The sequence below is a fragment of the Vulpes vulpes genome, chromosome 1 (genome assembly GCF_048418805.1).
Source record: "Vulpes vulpes isolate BD-2025 chromosome 1, VulVul3, whole genome shotgun sequence".
Taxonomy (NCBI): Eukaryota; Metazoa; Chordata; class Mammalia; order Carnivora; family Canidae; genus Vulpes; species Vulpes vulpes.
Window position 1 is genome coordinate 27,930,436 of NC_132780.1, and position 17,823 is coordinate 27,948,258.

Here is a 17,823-nt window from a genome sequence, read left to right on the forward strand (position 1 = left end):
AACAATTATTCTACATTTTCTCTGAGGACTCTGAGTTAGGGTAGGGACTTTGTAGTATTTGAAACCACACTCATCCTAATATATAGTTGGAAATCAATGACCCTTCCTCTTCATTCCAGAAAGAAAACAGCTACGTAATCAATCCTTTGTCCTGCCAAACTGTTCTCATCTTCCTTCCCATGGGAGGCGGCTGCTCGGCTGGAGTCAGCTCCCAGCCCTTTCACAGACAGGCTTGACCCAGGTTCTGGGCTCACCGCCTAGCTGGACCGTGGGCTGAATAATGTGCAACCCCCCGGTTGCATGGGTTCCTGCATGACTCTGAAGCATGGAGCCACCCACAACAGGGCCCTTCTCTTTCCAACAATTGTGCACGACAGAAACAAACTGGGTCCCCTTGTACCACTATCATTGGAGTGCCGGCAACAGCAGCTCAGGCTTCACCCTACCGACACGGTACACCTGAGGGACATTCAGTCCCGGTCCAATGTGTCTCCCACAAACAGTACTCATGCTCAGCATCACCATTAATCAAGGATGTCTTTTCCAAGGAGTTTTGAAATGAAATTGAATCAATCTTTAAAAGCAGTTAAGTAGTTTGAAAAGTATGGCAGAAACATACCAAACGTGCCATAAAATCCTCTAGGCCCACAAGTCCCCACGCCATACTTCTTTAGAGATGCCAAAGCTGCCGCCTTTGTGGAAGAAAAATCAGGTTTCAATAATATGTCTTTCAGGGTTCAAAACTGACATTTCCAATTTCATAAGCCACAACTTCCCCCCACCCCTGACTACTTTCCTTCCTTTCTTAGAACTGTGGCAATTTTAACAATAGGATATGAAGAGCAGACACATGTAAAGATTTAAGGGACAGAACTTAAAACATGGAAAAGTTGTATTAGTTTGATTATCAAAATGTGGTTAACTCAAGGCCTTTATATATATATATATATATATATATATTTTTTTTTTTTTTTTTTTTTTTTTGGCATTTTTGGGCATGTCTTTCCTCAGAACAGTTCACTGGCTCACAATCCTCACAGGACACGGAGAAATGTGCACATGTCTGACGATTACCTGGGTCTGGCTCACATGTTCTCTGGACGTTACCACCACTAAGCCACATCATTATTGCCCACCCTTTGTCAAAACCCAAGTCACAGCTATGCCAACAAAGAGCACTGGCAAATGCCAGCGGAGAGAGCCTTTTCTGATGATCTGCATGTGTCTTATCTCATGCCCAATCTCCTAAGTAGTCATGCTGTCTTCAGCATAGGTGCTACTTACCTTGACCCGAGGGTTATCCAGCAATCCAAGAAAATTAAATGAGGCAAAATTTACACATTTTTTTCCATTCACCACAATGTTGTGGCTGGGAGGGCTGGGGAAAGAGAGGAGAGTGGTATATTCACACAGACATTCACATTATAGGGCACACGCTATCACATCACCCTGGTGGCACACAAGACAGAAGTGCTATCACTACCCTATTTGTATACCAGTCTCCTAGCTCTTTACCTTAATTAATTATTTTAAAGATTTATTTCCATAGAGAGAAGTGTGAGTGCATGTGCTTGAATAGGGGGAGGGGCAGAGGGAGAGAGAATCTTAAGCAGACTCAGAACTGAGCACTGAGCCCACCATGGGGGTTGATCTCATGACCCCAAAACCATGACCTGAGCCGAAATCAAGAGTCAGCCTGCCTAACTGACTGAGCTGCCCAGGTGCCCCTCTTTTTCTTATTTTTAAAATGTAAAACCGAAAGTGGTGCATTAAAAATCAGCCATTAATTCTATTCTTATTAGGCTACCTTGCAATACTTAAAAAAAAAAAAAAAAAAGTGAGCTGTAATTCCAACACAGATCATGGCAAATCTTTGCTCTGATTTTAAAACTCATTAAGAAAAAAGTAGCTAAGTGAAAGAATGAAGTACCTTCGAAAAAAATCTGGAATAAGACAAACAGGAAGGAAATATACAAACATCTAGATCAAAAGCAAGAAGAGGCAGAAGAAGTTATGGCTTTACAGTTAGGTAGTTTAAAACTACATATTAACCATAGAAAGACACTAAAAAAGTAAGCAGAATATGTTTCCAAGTTCCAAAGTTAGGGTTGGAATACTGATAAAAGAGGAATTCCTTCCCTGTCCCTTGGGGAAAAAAAGGAATAGGGTGGCCAGCAGCACAGGAGCATGGATCTCAGTTGGGCTGGGACAGGAAACGAGCTCTTGAAATGACTTAGTCCTCTGCTGACAACTCTCCCAAAAGTCATGCTTCAAAAACAGGGCCAAACTGCGGGTCAGGAGCTAGTGAGGCCAACTTAGTCATGACCAGCCTACTGTAGTGGAAGGAAGCCGTGAGAACAGAGCAATACAGAGACCATCAGAGCGCTTGGCACAGCACACAGGGCCTGGGGTTGTGGGACGAACTTGCTTCAGGGGTACAAATGCCCTGCTGTGCACACAGGCTGCTCTGCTAGATGCACTACAGTCAGAAAAGACTGGGAAACCTTGCTCTCAGTAACATTTCAACAGAATCAGTTTTCTAGGAGAAATAGAAGATGCTGGAGAATCAATCAGGGAAGGAAGAGAATGACCCCCAGAAGCAGGCAGACTCACACAGAAGGCAGAGGACTTAGGGAAAAGAACACAGGGTGCAGTTAGTCAGATGGACTCCACATGCATTATCGCTCCCTGAGGCTTCAGGAGCCCGGGGCAGTCTGTGAGTCTCATCTTCTTCATCCTTATGTGGGGGGAACACCTACCTTTCAGGTAATTGCTATAGAAGTGCCTGGTCCATAAGAGGTGCTCTCTAAATATTCCTTCCTTCTTTTCCTTCAAACCACCTGCTCTGACTCTGAATCCACCATGCCATTTAGTTGCCTACTTCTCAAGGCTTCTTAGGCTTCCCAATATTCCTGGTGTGGAAGTGATGACACTCACAAAGAGATGCGAAAACAAAATCCCTATGGAGACAAGTCTGTACTAAAGGCTGCTGCTGGAACAGTCAAGGCCATTCTACAAAAACTAATATGCAGAGAAATCAAACCATCAAGAAAAAGTAGGCCCAAAACTCCTGACCAATTGATAAACTGCCAAGAGGCACTGTGATGTAGATACAGGGATCTTGTTTCCATTGGCACCTGGAGCAGAAGGAAACCAATTTCCGGTAAGAAACGGAAGGCTCATGCCTGTGCTCCACGCAGGCTTGCAGGGATGTCACACTGGACACGCAAATGCTGGAGCATAAGACCCTGAAGGGTCTCTCACAGAAGCAAATAGAGCCAATCTAAAAAGACAACTCTAAGATCAAAGCCTCAGAGAACGAGAAAGAGGGAAAATAAACCCCATTCCAATAAAAAACCACAACCTCACTATTAGTGACAGTCAGTATTGCAAAGTGAACTTAGAAGTAAGGGGGACAGTGCTTTCCCAGGAGACTAGTATTACAAAACCCCATTAATGATGGGTGGGGCACCAATGTGAGAACAGGCATCCAGAGTAATGAAAGACTCTAGAACTCAAGAGAACCAGTGTACATATATTAATACCTGGGGAATGACAGCAGTTGCCCCAAAAACTACCAAATCAAACACATTTCTTTCTCTATGGAGAAAAATAAAATTGGATAAACATGGACAAAGGTGAATTCTAGACATATTAAAAATCTAGAAGATATTATAGAAGAGATAATAGAAGAAAACGTAGAAGACTGTCCTGTGGCACTATGGAGTAGAAATGATTTCTGAACAAGTTCTCCCCACACTCAAAGAGTGAGACTAAATGGATGAATTAGAGTCAAAATTAAGAATTCTGGGTACGGGATCCCTGGGTGGTGCAGCGGTTTAGCACCTGCCTTTAGCCCAGGGCGTGATCCTGGAGACCCGGGATCGAATCCCACGTCGGGCTCCTGGTGCATGGAGCCTGCTTCTCCCTCTGCCTGTGTCTCTGCCTCTCTCTCTGTGTGACTATCATAAAAAAAAAAAAAAAATTTAAAAAAAAAAAAAATTAAAAAAAAAAAAAAGAATTCTGGGTAGGCGCCTGGGTGGTTCAGTTGGTTGAGTGTCCGACTCTTGATCTCAGCTGAGGTCTTGATCTCAGGGTCGTGAGTTCAGGCTCCATGTTAGGCTCCATACTGCCTGTGGAGTCTTACTCCACAAAAAAGAATTTTGGTTCAGTGAAGACACCACAGACAAAACAGACTGGGTGATAGACATTTACTGTATGTCACTGAATCTATGATGCTGTCACTGTTTTTTATGTACCATTAAGAAAGAAAAACAGTGCTGATGAAAATGTAATGATGTTTTCTTATGTGTGCTTATGATTTCTGAGTTGACAATGAGAAGTTCTACTAGGTTTGCATAGACACAGATTTCTGTCACAATGTCTGCACATCTAAAAGGCAAACCGTAAGATAAATCTGTCAACACATCCCTAACCTCTTTACCCAAGGCCCCCAACTGTTTTCTCCCTGCTGCTAAGCCATGGATTTCATGGTGCTCCTCCGATATGCTCCTTCCTGCTGTTGAGAATACCTGTCTCATGCAGGAGGATGCTCCCCCATCATCCCTGACAGGTTAGTGCCCCCATGCTTCAAATTGTGATGCTGGAACTTTCCCACTGGACTAAACTCATCATTCCCCTCAATCGAACTGCATTTCTGAAAGTAAGCTGTGATTATCAACAGGCAGCAGAGATTTACAAAGGGACGTTTGAAGCTTGAGTTGCTGCAGCCTGTGTTCACTGGCTTGGAGTCTGGGCCTTTCTCCTGCCGTACACTGACTTACCTGCCAGCAACATTCACGACTCAGTTCAAGTGCTGGCAGTAAGTTCATGGATACACAGGCAAGGACACCCTTGCTAACAACGGCTCTCAGCAACCATAAGATGCACCCCCATTTCAGAGATCTTAAAACAGGAAAAACAAGAGCTTGGGTCTTGAAATGAACATAATGGAATACTACATCAAAATCAGACCACAGATTAAAGTCTACCTTGTGTAAGAGGTTCTTGCAAATCAAAAAAGAAGCTAGGAATCCAGGAAAAAAGAGGTAAAAGATATGAGGAGGCATTCACAGAAGCTAGTAAGTATATGATATGATACTCAATGGTTCAAATAATCAGAAAAATACAAAATAAAACAATGTGGCCAAACAGGGCTATGGCGAATGTGGATCCCCATACAGTAACTCAGGGGAGCAGAGATGGATGGAGCTCCATGCAGAGAAGCCCTGCAGGGAAACTAGACAGGCACGTTCCAGAGAGACTCAAGCAGCTCCACAAGGGGACAGTGATGCCACCAGATTCTGTGTGGCAGTGGGGAGCACAGGCAGCTTTGGCATCCTGAGGGAAACAGCTAAGTACACCACGGAATCACGTGTAGCAGTCAGGAGGAATGAACACGAAGTATATCCAGCCCTCCCACATCTTCTGTTTGCCCTGTTTTGAGATTTTTTCATTATCACTTAACACCAGCTTGCATTCTATTTATTTCACTGTTGGGTTTGTCTGTCCCAGAACTGTGATTTACTGTATGTGCTCAGCATATTCCTGGAACAGAGTGGGCACTGAAATATATGCTCAAAAAACTAAGTGTGAATAAAAAAATCAGAATGAAGTCTGGAGCACAAAATTAAAAATATACATTCATAAACCGTTAAAATGTGGTTCCAAAAGTAGTGTGAAAATTGACACCAGGAAACCGTGCTAAAGTGGACTAGGGATGCTGGCAGATGGCCTGGCCAGGGAGCAAGATGGCTCCATGTCAGTCACAGGAAGAACTGTCCATTACAGACCCTCAGAGGAGTCAATCTCCAGTTACAGGTGGCAATAGGGAGAGATAGACACTGCATCTCCTACCAAGGATCCACCACCCCTGCAACTCAGCTAACGAGAAACCCTCACCACCCTGAAATCTTGCTTTTTCTCCAATAAACTTACATTAAAGCAACCCATCTCAAATGTCTCCTCTTCCTCCAGAAAATAATCTTCTTCTCCCTTGTTTGCTGGACTTGCCTATGGTTTAGCTTCCTGGTCCCAAATTGTAATTTTTATTCCCAAATAAACCCATTCCTGTTGATAAAAAGAACTATTTTTAAGGTTAACAATACATGCAAAATAAAAATAATAAAATGTATCATTTTAATCGTTTAGAAATATATGCCATCATGTGATGAGTGAAAGCTCAGCACAAGTATTTCCATGGAGTGGCTGAGTGGGTGCAGGTGAGGGGGCGAACAGATGAAAGGAGACAAGGGCTAATGCACCCGAGAGCAGAGCGCTGCCTAGCATGGGCGCCGACCAGCAGGGGAGACAGAGGACAGAGTCAGCACCCGTGTCCACAAGAAGGGCCCCATGGGGAGAAACTAACAGAGTCCCTGGCAAATCTGAGAATGGGACGCACACAATCACCACCTGCAAGGGACACATGGCCCACAGCTGAGCTCCTTTATACATGTGCACGTAAAGGGTGTGTGTGTGTGTGTGTTCCATCTGCCTATCAACTGCTTCAATTGAATTCAGGCCAATACATTCAAAGACATTAAGAAGAAATGGACAATGAGTAAATGACAGTAACCAAACCCTCTCAAGAAGGAGACCAGAGGGCAGCCCGGGTGGCTCAGCGGTTTAGCATCGCCTTCAGCCCAGGGCGTGATCCTGGAGTCCCGGGATCGAGTCCCATGTCGGGCTCCCTGCTTGGAGCCTGCTTCTTCCTCTGCCTGTGTCTCTGCCCCTCTCTCTCTCTCTCTCTCTCTCTCTCTCTCTCTTTCTCTCTGTCTCTTATGAATAAATAAAATATTAAAAAAGAAAAAAAAGGAGACCTGAGCAGCTAGGAGGACTCACTGAAGACATTAATTCAGGACAAAAGATCTAGGCCCCAGCTTTTATGGAGCACAGGGCATGGTGGTGATGTCACAGGGCAGTTCTTTAAAGTGGGGCCTTCTGTACGCCAGTGGTCCCTACTAGTTCCCCTAAGGTGCCTGATGTACGGAAGGTGAAAACAAGCCTTCCCCCTTTCCAGTCAGTGCAGACATTAACCTCCGTAGAGCTTGAACACGGAGCCCTGAGAGAGGTCACTGAACAATCATGAAGAAGACAGAGGGCCAACGACGACAGTCTATGCGGTCAGCATGCCTACAATACAGTTGATAAGAAAATGTTAAGACCAACTCTACCAGGCACAGTCAGGGCAAAGAAGAAAGAAACAAAACTCCTCTGTCAGCACACAGGTTATTAGCAACACCAATTGGGAATGTATAAAACTAACCAAACAGCCACGGTTAAGTAGACCTTATTCCAGGAAGGTGAGAATTAATAGGAAAACCCATCAGTGACTTCTGGTAAACAAAACAGGATGAAGAGAAAAACCCGTCAGCCTTTTGTTCCTTCTAATGGCACGTAAAATGCCTCCAAGGTCTAAATAGCTGATGCTACTAAGACCATGATGCAAGGAGAGATGGACAAGTTGTATCTGAGAAGTCAGAGACCAGAGGGGAAGCTGCAGGTGGGCTGACCATGAGAAGCTCAGCCACAACACCTGGAGAATGCTCCCACACTATGGGAACATCTCCCTGTGAGCATGCAGATGGTTCAGAAATCTTATAAGAAGCAGCCGTTTGCTCAGATCTCCTTCCTGCTCTGCAGAAAGACAGGAGATTTACTCTCTGGAAAGGCTTGAGCATAAACTCAAAGTCCTAAGGACAGCTGAGAGAATGGGGCCATGGTGAAAACAGCAATCAAATATACATCTGCATCATGAAAAATGGGGACACTGAGCTCTCCTCCTGGAAAACAAAGGAGTAAATCTTAGTAATTTTGGATGAGAGAAGGATTTTAAGATCTAATACAAAAGCACAAGCAAGAAAACAACAAAACAGATAAACTGGACTTCATTAAAATTAGAAACAATTGTGCTTCAAAGTTCACTGTCAGAGAAGTGACAAATCCATAGAATGGGGGGAAATCTTTGAATTTCATATATTTGATAAGGGACTGGTATCAAAATACATAAAGAGCTCTTGTAAGTCAATGATAAAAAAGACAACTCAATTAAAAAATGGCCAAATGAGTTAAGTAGTTATTCTCCAAAGAGAGTAAGTGGCCAATTAGCACATGAAAAAATGCTCAACACTATTAGTCATTAGGGAAATGCAAACCTAAACCGCAGTAGGATACCACTTCCTACCTATGTGGAGAGAATGGGACTCTGGGGTGAGGAAGGGTGGCATGGTGGACTGTTTTTCTCTGAAAAACTTAACTGCTGTGCATCATTTAGAAAAACCTATCAGTATAATTTGACATAGTAACTGATTAGAGCTGGGAAGTCTACCATCATCTCAATAGATACGGGAAAACATGGGATAATATTTAACATTCTGATTTAAAAAAATGAATGAAAAAGTTCCCTTAGCAAATGCAGAAGAAATAGGAAGCCTGTAACTTGGTATAGGTTATCTCCCAGAAGCCACCGGGACACTGAGGTCTCCGTCACCACTACCATCCAGCCGCACGGGAGGTGTCCTAGCCAGCATAGGTAACACAGGAACAGAAGAAAAAGATGCTCCTCATGACAGCATGAACACACCCTGGTTCCTAGAGATGAATGCGTTAAAAGATACATAACATTCATGTCCTGGTTGTTAAGCAGGCGTACGGTGGGTGGACACTAATGAAAGGTACGTGGGATCTCTCTGTATTACTTCTTACAACCGCGTATGAACCTACTATTTTATGTCAATGTAAAAAGTAAGAAAAAAAAAAAAAGAAAAAGAAAAAGATAGGCAGTCTTTATGAAGAAAGTTACATAACTTTACTGTAGGACATGAAAGACCTACGTGATATACCAGGTACCCAGTGATAAGATTCAGTACCAGAGAAACTCCAATTAATCCAAATCAGTACACTGCTAGTCACAAACCCAAACTCTTTTTCTGGTCAAATAAGATCAGTTAAACTGAAGCTCGAAAAAGAGAGCCGCAAACAGCCCAAGCCATTCTGAAGGACAAGGAGGTGAGGACTTGCTCTAGTCAAGGCCTATTCCTAAGCTGTGCTATTTATATGAAGTTCTGGCACAAGGAGAGACAAATACACCGAAAGGATAGAAATAAAACCAGAAACAGACCCGACAGAAGGGCACACAGGATACCAATAAAGGGGAATTTCTACTCAGTAGGTAAAAAAAACGGACAATTCTACCAAGAACGCTAGGATAGCTGGCCACCATACAGAAACAGGAAAATCCGACCTCTGGGGTGAGGAAGGACTTCATAACCACCGTATTAATGATGAGTAAGTCTGGGTTCAGAACATGTAAAGATTGTCTGACTAAAGAAATCCATAGAGTGAAGAAGGCAAGCCTCCCTGAGAGTAGACCAGAAGTGGAAGTATATACTCGGGAGAACGTGCTGCATCACACTATCAGACAAAGTACCGAATACTTTCATGGCATCAAGAATATGTGTTATAAGTATAAACATAGGGGAGACTGGGGGGCTCAGTTGGTTAAGCATCCTAGTCAATTTTGGTTCCAGTTGTGATCACGGAGTTGTGAGTTCAAGCCCCATGTCAGATTGTGCTGTGTGTAGAGCCTGCTTAGGATTCTCTCTCTCCCTCAGCCCCCCCCCCCCCACTCTTGGGCATGTGCTCTCTCTAAAATAATCTTTTTTTCTTTTTTAAATATGAATATAAGTGAAAGAAAGACATCCACAAACTTTGTGATAATGGCTATCCTTTGTGGGAGGTAGGAGTAAGTGGTAGATGGAAAGGGGTTTCTTTATATATATTTGGAATGTTTTATTTAAGATAGATTAGAAACAAAGAAAGCAAAATGGTAATGCCTATTAATTATGGACAGGGGGAATACATGTGTCAGATATTTCCTGTAAATTTTTCTGATCTTCAGAGATTTCCGTTAAAAAAGAAATAATATGTAAACCTCTGCATGCTTTGGCAAGGATACCTACAGGAAACCAAAGATACATGTCCTTCAAGAAGCAAACCAATTTACCCTGAAACGATGTTGTAGTTGAGAGCAGGATGGTCTTTTGAGATGGGAGGAACAAGAGGTTCTGGCTGCCACTCTTCAATCAGTTCTTCCTTTTCCTACAGGAGAAAAGAAATTAAAATACAGCAGGGTACTAGTCACAGGACAGTGACTTATTTTGTTCCTATACTTCTGTTATCAACCAACCAATAAATTCCTCATCTGTCCACCTGTGACCATGAAGACAGAGGTTAGAAGCCATTCAAACCTCTCATACTCAAGAAACTGCAGATCCATAAAACAAAAGGACACTGTATCTAGTTGCCAAAGTTAAGCTTTAAAAACACACAGTTTTGTTTTTCTTCCATGGCTTTTAGGGTAAGATGTCTGTGATTACCAAATCTTGCTAATTTTGGCTTTCAGAGGATTACTCTAAAATTATGTCTAGTCATTCTCTTTAAAAAATGTGTAGTATGGGGATCCCTGGGTGGCGCAGCGGTTTGGCGCCTGCCTTTGGCCCGGGGCGCGATCCTGGAGACCCGGGATCGAGTCCCACGTCGGGCTCCCGGTGCATGGAGCCTGCTTCTCCCTCTGCCTGTGTCTCTGGCTCTGTCTCTGCCTGTGTCTTTGGCTCTGTCTCTCCTTCTATCTCTCAAGAATAAATAAATAAAAAAATCTTAAAAAAAAAAAGAAAAAGAAATCCCTTTGCCTGGTTAGTCACAATATTAGTTTAAAAAAAAAAAATGTGTAGTATGGATTGATAGCTTTATTTATTTTTTAAAAAAAGATTTTATTTATTTATTCATGGGAGACACAGAGAGAGAGGGAGAGACACAGGCAGAGGGAGAAGCAGGCTCCATGCAGGGAGCCCCATGCAGGACTTGATCCCGGGTCTCCAGGATCACGCCCTGGGCTGAAGGCGGCACTAAACCAGCACTAAACCGCTGAGCCACCCGGGCTGCTGATTGATGGCTTTATAAATAAAAACTCAAACTACTTAAAAAGCTAAGCTAGAAACCGGTTTCATGGCCACCTGATCATTCACAAGGAGTTCTGAAACACCAAGGGAAACAGCAGAAACAGGACCTCTGTCCTGGACGGCCCAATCTTACTGCAATGATATCAAGAGTATTCCATGGCACACTAATCCCACAAGGCAGTCAGGACAAAATGGTGGAGGGAGGGAGGGATCTGTGGTCAAGGTCAGGGCATCTCTCCAAATGGAGGTTCAAATATCCACTGGCCCAGGAAAGGTTACACAAAATCATGCAATAAGACATCCCCTACTCTGCTTCAGCCAGGTTTCCAGAACGTACTGGCCCTAAGAACCACAGGCTGCATGTCCTGTGGGGGACACTGCCTGACCATCCTCCAGTTATTGGTAACGACGAGGACAGCGGGAGCCCGTCAGTGCCAGCAGGGAAGCAACTGCCGCAAGTCTGCTTTGATTTGACACCATCTTGCACTTGTTCCCCTGAGTGCTCCATCTCCATGATCTCCGAGCTGCATTCAGTGCACCCGCTTTGTGAACAAAGCTGTAGAGATTTTTGTGGAAAAACCTTTTTCACAGTCACTGGTCTTTCTAAACATTCTGGCCCAAAGCTACAGGGGCTAGACAGGGAGATGATGGCAGTGACAGCAACGACAGTGCAGTCAGAACGTGCTTCCCTCTTGCTCTGGGCCCAGTTCCTAGGTGCTCCCACCTGAGCAACAAGGGTAAGCTTCTCTTTTACCAGCCCCCTCATCCTTCCGGCTAACGGAACCCCATGTGGGCAGTGCCACGGGTCCTCTATACTTCCACTTCCTAAGGTTTGCCTGGCTTGGGCTGGGTCCAGAGAATGCATCACAATTCAGTTTGGGGTGGGGAGATGAGAGGATTCTTTCCAGCTCAAAATTTCCTTTATGAAGAATACAGGGAAATCCTTCATTTTCCTCATAGTGCTCCTCATGAGCAGCTCATGTAATTCTGCACATTGGCAAGAGATCCTGGAGATCCTGTCCCTGTCCATGCTTCCCTTCTGCCATCTATCCCTAACACTGCTGATTCCCCTTGACAAAGTACAGAGCTCTGTGGCAGGGTGTTCCTCTGGGTGTCTACTTTATTTCTGGCTTCTACAGCTTTGCTTCCCTGATATTTCATTTCCCTTGATTTTTTCACACTTGATTCCATTGATTTTTTCATTTCAATTGTGTCTCACTATTTGAAATATTATCAGGAGCGTGTATTGTTTCACAAAATATTATTATTTCACTACAGAAAACATTTCAACATATATAGGTAAGCTACCACAAATACTCTTTGAAAAGATGTAGCAACTGTAATCATACACTGAGTAATAAATAAAAGAGATTTAATTTCTTACCTTGACTGTAAGATCAGATCGTTCTTGTAATTTGTAAGTTTTAGAGAACAGGAGTCTGATTATCCAGAGAATCAGAATTCCTTCCAAAATAAGATGGTAAGCAGGAGCCTAAGAATGAGTCAAAAACCAAAAAAAGAAACAAAATAAACACTTCCAAAATCTGCACATAAAATGTAATGCACCTGTATATACTGTCTTCCATGACCTTTAACCTATTACTTCTTAAGATTAAAACTTAATCTTTAAAAAAAATAAAACTTAATCTTTAAAACTCCTTTCATTTCTACTCACTCCTTTCCCCATTTCTAACAGTTGGCAATTTCTCTTTCACATGGAAAATCTTTAATAGTAAACCTTTAACACCTTTATATGAAAGAAATTTAATTCTTAAAATAAAATCTGATGCAGAATCCCAACATGAGGAACAATGTCAACTATCAGATCCTTCAGATAATGTACATTTCTACTGGTAGGAAAGAACAGTAACCAACATTTCACAGCTCCACGAGCCTTCTAGCGCCCCAATACACCACGGATGAGTTAGGAGTTATCAGAAAATCAGTTTCCACAATTCTTGGAGTTTTGCACATTTTACTATATTTTCCGAATCCCCGATAAGCCTCTTTAAAACCTTCTTGGATCCTGGCTGAGAAAAAAAAGCTTTATAAATGCCAAAAGGAATGGCAGGTCTTTTTCCTATAGCAGTTCCCCAAAAGTATGCGGTTGCAGTGTGTTCCATGTCAACAGGCCTAAAGACACCTTACTAAAATTATCCATGCCAAGTCTTCTTTTCAACTGTGCATTTCCCAGATAAAGGCCGGGCTTTTACGTTTTGCACAACTAGACACTCTAGCTGTGTGTGGAAGATTCCGACCTTTGTAACTGACTAAACCACAGTTATAAAGTGATCCACTCCAACAGGCTGGCACTGGAAAGTCATTTAAAAGAGGTGTTTAGAACATAATTACAAATCATTTTCAAACATTAGACAAAAAGAAAGTGAAGATGATTCCTCATAGTTTAAAAAAATCTAGAATGTGGACAGAAGAAAAGCAGACAAATTCGAATGTAGGTAAATAAGTCAATACACAAATAGTTTTCTAACTACATACATGTCACATACACACACTATTATTTCTCTTTTGGGTACAAGACCCCTCAAATTCTACACACTAACTATATAAAAACTGGAAACAAGAATGGAAATCTCGGGGATCCCTGGATGGCTCAGTGGTTTAGCGCCTGCCTTTGGCCCAGGCTGTGATCCTGGAGTCTGGGGATCGAGTCTCTCATCGGGCTCCCCGCATGGAGCCTGCTTCTCCCTCTGCCTCTCTCTCTGTGTGTCTCTCATGAATAAATAAACAAAATCTTAAAAAAAAAAAAAAAAAAAAAAAGGACTGGAAATCTCTCTTTAAGATGATTTTTAAACATACTGATCCCCCTTGAATACAATTCATTTAAGAATAAGGACTGTGGTCTAAGCATTCTTTCGGTTTTCTCAACAATTGCACTCTAATCGGCAAGCATCTGCCCAAGTCTCTAAGCATCTCGCTCCACAAAGAAATCATCCTAAGAAAAGCTGAGATACTGTCTAGTGAATTAAATCAAAATCACAAACGCAGCTTCTTTCCCTGGGAATGTCACATCTAAGAGAACACCTCACTCTTGGTCAGTTAGGTAGCCTTCCAAAAGGAAGCAACAACACAGAAAATTGGTCATTAAAAAAAACAAACAAACAAACAAACAAACAAAACCCTTCAATTTCAGAGGCTCTTATCTCAGTTACCATAATTAGGTTAAGGTGGGCCATCACTCACACCACATCTGTTGTCAATTCTTTTTCAGGAAGTCCTGATAAGTCCCGCAGTGGAAGACACCAGGGTCTCCCCTCGCCAGTAAGCAGCTATGTTCAGGTTCTACAGAATTATCAGAAGAAAATCTGAGGCTCGCTTTCAATGAAGAGGAGCTCTATAATATAGCACAGGAATTTTTGCCCTGTTTGATCAGTGCACTAGCCCTCGCCTCTAGATCCGTAGCCACCCGTCACCACCTAACTCTGTAAAAATATACATCTAAACGAAATCAAATTAAAAATGTAGTCCCACCGCTTGCACTGGACGCATTCCAAGGGCCCAGCAGCCACATGTGGGTAGTGGCTACTACACTGAACGGCTCCTGCACCGGGTAGCGCGGCTCAGCCAGCCTTTCAAAAAACCCTTAATTATCCGGAATAGCCTTCAAAAAAAAAAAAAAATCTCTAAAAATTGTTGTATCTTTACAGGACAGAAAACGGGGCGCATGTGGAAGAATGGGAAACGATTTCGTATTCCCAGTTCCTGAATCGTTCGGCTTTCGTGACCCCTCGCCCCGACAAAGCCAAACTCCAGTCTACAGCCCTGTCCCCTGTCCCCTGTCCCCTGCCCCACCGCCCCCACGACCTTCCCGGGCTGCGATCACCCCGTCTTACCATCACTCCCAGCTCCACAGGTTTTCAAGCCCAGCCTCGCTCCGGGCCCCTCCCACCTGCTCCTCTCCTGAGCGCCCCTCACCCTCCGCCCCCCTCCGCGAGCCCAAGGCGCCCCTGGGTTCCGGCTCCCGCCGGTGCTCCCCTGCGAGGCCCTCCAGCCAGAGGAGCCGAGGGTCAGGGCGTGACCCAGCCAACCCCGCGTGGGCCGCAGACCGCGAGTCAGCCAGAGCCGCCCCACGCCTGCGGGACTGGGTATGGTCGTGGGCCGCTCGGGCCGCCAAGCTCACCTCGTAAAGCGCCTGGACCATCTCCACCAGCACCCACTGCTCCGCGGCGGTCGCCATAGTCAGCCACTGGCGCTTCCTTCCGGAAGGCGGGTCGCGGGCACGTCAAACAGCGCGCGGCGCAGCCCAGTGACGCAGCAGCGCCTGGGGGCGGGGCTGGAGAGACTGGGCCCCGCCCCTTGGCGCTTGCGCGCTGGAGGAACGCGGGACCCCAGGCCTCAGAGGCGTGGGGCTCACCTGGCGGCCGGGAGGGATGAGAGCCCAGAGGGGGTCCTCCGACAGGTGTTGTGCCAGGACCCGTGCTGGGCCCTCGGGATGGAGGCATTAATAATAAATGGCCCCTGCCCTGGGCGGGGAGTGTTCTGTAATCATAGATGTGCTCTTTACTTGTAAATGACAGAGGAACCCAGGAATGCATTATCATAAAAAAAATATAGAAATTATTATATATCATATATATAATAAACATATGTAACCTCTTATAGAGCACTTAGGGTGTGTCCTGCATAGACCAATGCTTGGCGAGAATTAAGCCATGCAGTACTTTGGTGTGCAACCTTCTAGAACCTTCTTTGGCACATGCAAATGTGGTGTGCACACACTTATTTACTTGGCTTGGATGTCTGAAATCTAATTGAGACCCTAGGGATAATAGTGATCTACAATTTGCTTTTTTTTTTTCTATTTATTTTTTTCTTGGGGTGTTCTTCCCATTCATCCATAAATCTTGCATTTTTCGTCTTAAAGAAGACTACGTCTTGGAATAACATGTTATAAATACATATTTCTTGTTCCATTTTACTTACATATTTTCCTGTTAGTGGACACTTAGGTTGTTTTCTACTTCTGCCTCTGTTACCAATAATGCAGCAGGAAGCATCTATGTGCATGTATCTTCCTGTTCATGTGGGAATATTTTTTAATGCAATTAGCCAACATATAGAACATGGTCAGCTTTAGATTAGAGTTAGTGATTCATCAGTTGCATGTAGCACTCAGTGCTCATCCCGTTACATGCCCTCCTTAATGCCCATCACCCAGTTACCCCAACTCCCCACCCCCTCCCCTTCAGCAACCCTCAATTTGTTTCCTGTAGTTAAGAGTCTCTCATGGTGTGTCTCCCTCTCCGATTTTTTCCCATTCAGTTTTCTCTCCCTTCCCTATGATCTTCTGCACTGTTTCTTATATGCCTCATATGAGTGAAACCATATCATAATTGTCTTTCTCTGACCGACTTACTTCACTCAGCATAATACCCTCCAGTTCCATCCATGTCGATGTAAATGCTGGGTATTCATCCTTTCTGCTGGCTGAGTCATATTCCATTGTCTATATAGACCACTGCTTCTTTATTCATCTGTCAATGGACATCTCAACTCTTTCCATAGTTTGGCTCTTGTGGACATTGCTGCTGTGAAAACTGGAGTGCAGGTGCCCCTTTGGACACTACATTTGTGTCTTTGGAGTAAATACCTAGTAGTGCAATCCCTGGGTCTTGGGGTAGCTCTATTTTTAGCTGCTTCAGGAACCTCCACACTGTTTTCCAGAGTGGCTGCACCAGCTTGCATTCACGTGGGAGCATTTCTGAAGATCATTCTCAAAGTGGAGTTTTGGCCACAGAGTATGCACAGTGTTAACTTTGGTAAATACTGCCATAGTGTTCTCCAGAATGGCTCAAACACTTTAAAATGTTTGAAAGTGTAACCATACTCTAGCTCATTGATAGATATAATCAATCTTTTAAAAATTTGCCAACTTAATGGAGATTAAATGACACCTCACTGAGTTTTCTTATCATTCTGGTTGTTCATGAGGTGAGCAATTTTTTATTGGCATTTGTAGCCCCTCTGTGAGTCGCCAATTCAGATCCTTTGCTCATTTTTCTTTTGGTGATTTTTCATTTTCTTATGGATTTATAGGAGCTCTTTCTACATTCTGAATATCATATATTTTTCCTATTTCATATGGGATGTTTCTGCCTGATTTCTTTCTAGCTGTTTATGTTGTCCTCTATGTTTTAGATTTTACATTATGTGTCAGCGTGTTCCCTTACTGCCTTTGGATTCAGATCTTGCTTAGAAAAGGTATCTCCAGCACACCTATGCTTTGCTCCATGCCTGCATCAGCTTGTTGTTGTTTACAATTAGCTCTTTAATTACTCTGAAAATTATATTTCTGTAGGATGTATATTCTGTAGGATGAGACATATGGGCCTTATCATTATTTTTTCCTAAAGGAACAACTGATTTCCCCAATGCCATTTATTTGAGTAATCTTGACTATCCCCAATACTGTGAAATGGCACACGCACTACACAACCCTGCTGGAGTGTTGGGGTGCCCCTGTTTCCTGCTGTAATGCAAAATTGAAAGGATGTGGACACATATAGTTTCCCAGGAATCCCTTCACGGGGTAGATGACTCTAGGCTTCTGGGATAGAAATATTGCAACTTCCTTGTGCCCCATAGCAAGGTGACTCTGAGAGGTCAACTTCACCATCTCCTCTGGGTTGAGTCAGTTGCACTGTCTGCAAACTCTTTGATATGCCCATTAAGAGGCAGAGTCTGTGCTCTCTTCCCTTGAGGCTGGGCGTATCTTTGCCATAGCTTCTAGAGTAGAATGCTGCCGCCATGTAGAGAGATCATGTGGGTCCGTGTAGAGGGAGAAAGAGATGGCCAGGAGGCCCCGCCGAGCTTCCCCTGCACCCAGCTGTTTGAATCCTACTAATCC

At 43.7% G+C, this 17,823-nt stretch overlaps 1 protein-coding gene across 2 annotated transcripts in view; it reads right to left on the reverse strand.

The window, feature by feature from the left end:
- The window catches only part of SPTLC1 (serine palmitoyltransferase long chain base subunit 1), a 51,011-nt gene extending 35,614 nt beyond the window's left edge, over window positions 1-15,397 (reverse strand). The window contains exons 1-5 of one of the 2 annotated variants that reach the window (XM_025984127.2): window positions 15,097-15,397; window positions 12,343-12,450; window positions 10,004-10,098; window positions 1,285-1,378; window positions 620-692 (exon numbers count right to left, since the gene is read on the reverse strand). In XM_025984127.2, coding sequence (XP_025839912.1) covers window positions 620-692; window positions 1,285-1,378; window positions 10,004-10,098; window positions 12,343-12,450; window positions 15,097-15,153 — 427 coding nt within the window. In that variant the 5' untranslated portion in view covers window positions 15,154-15,397. Of the gene's footprint in view, window positions 1-619; window positions 693-1,284; window positions 1,379-10,003; window positions 10,099-12,342; window positions 12,451-14,447; window positions 14,579-15,096 lie in introns of those variants that run through there. The other variant, XM_025984128.2, reaches the window with a different exon arrangement.
- Window positions 15,398-17,823: the final 2,426 nt, after the last annotated feature.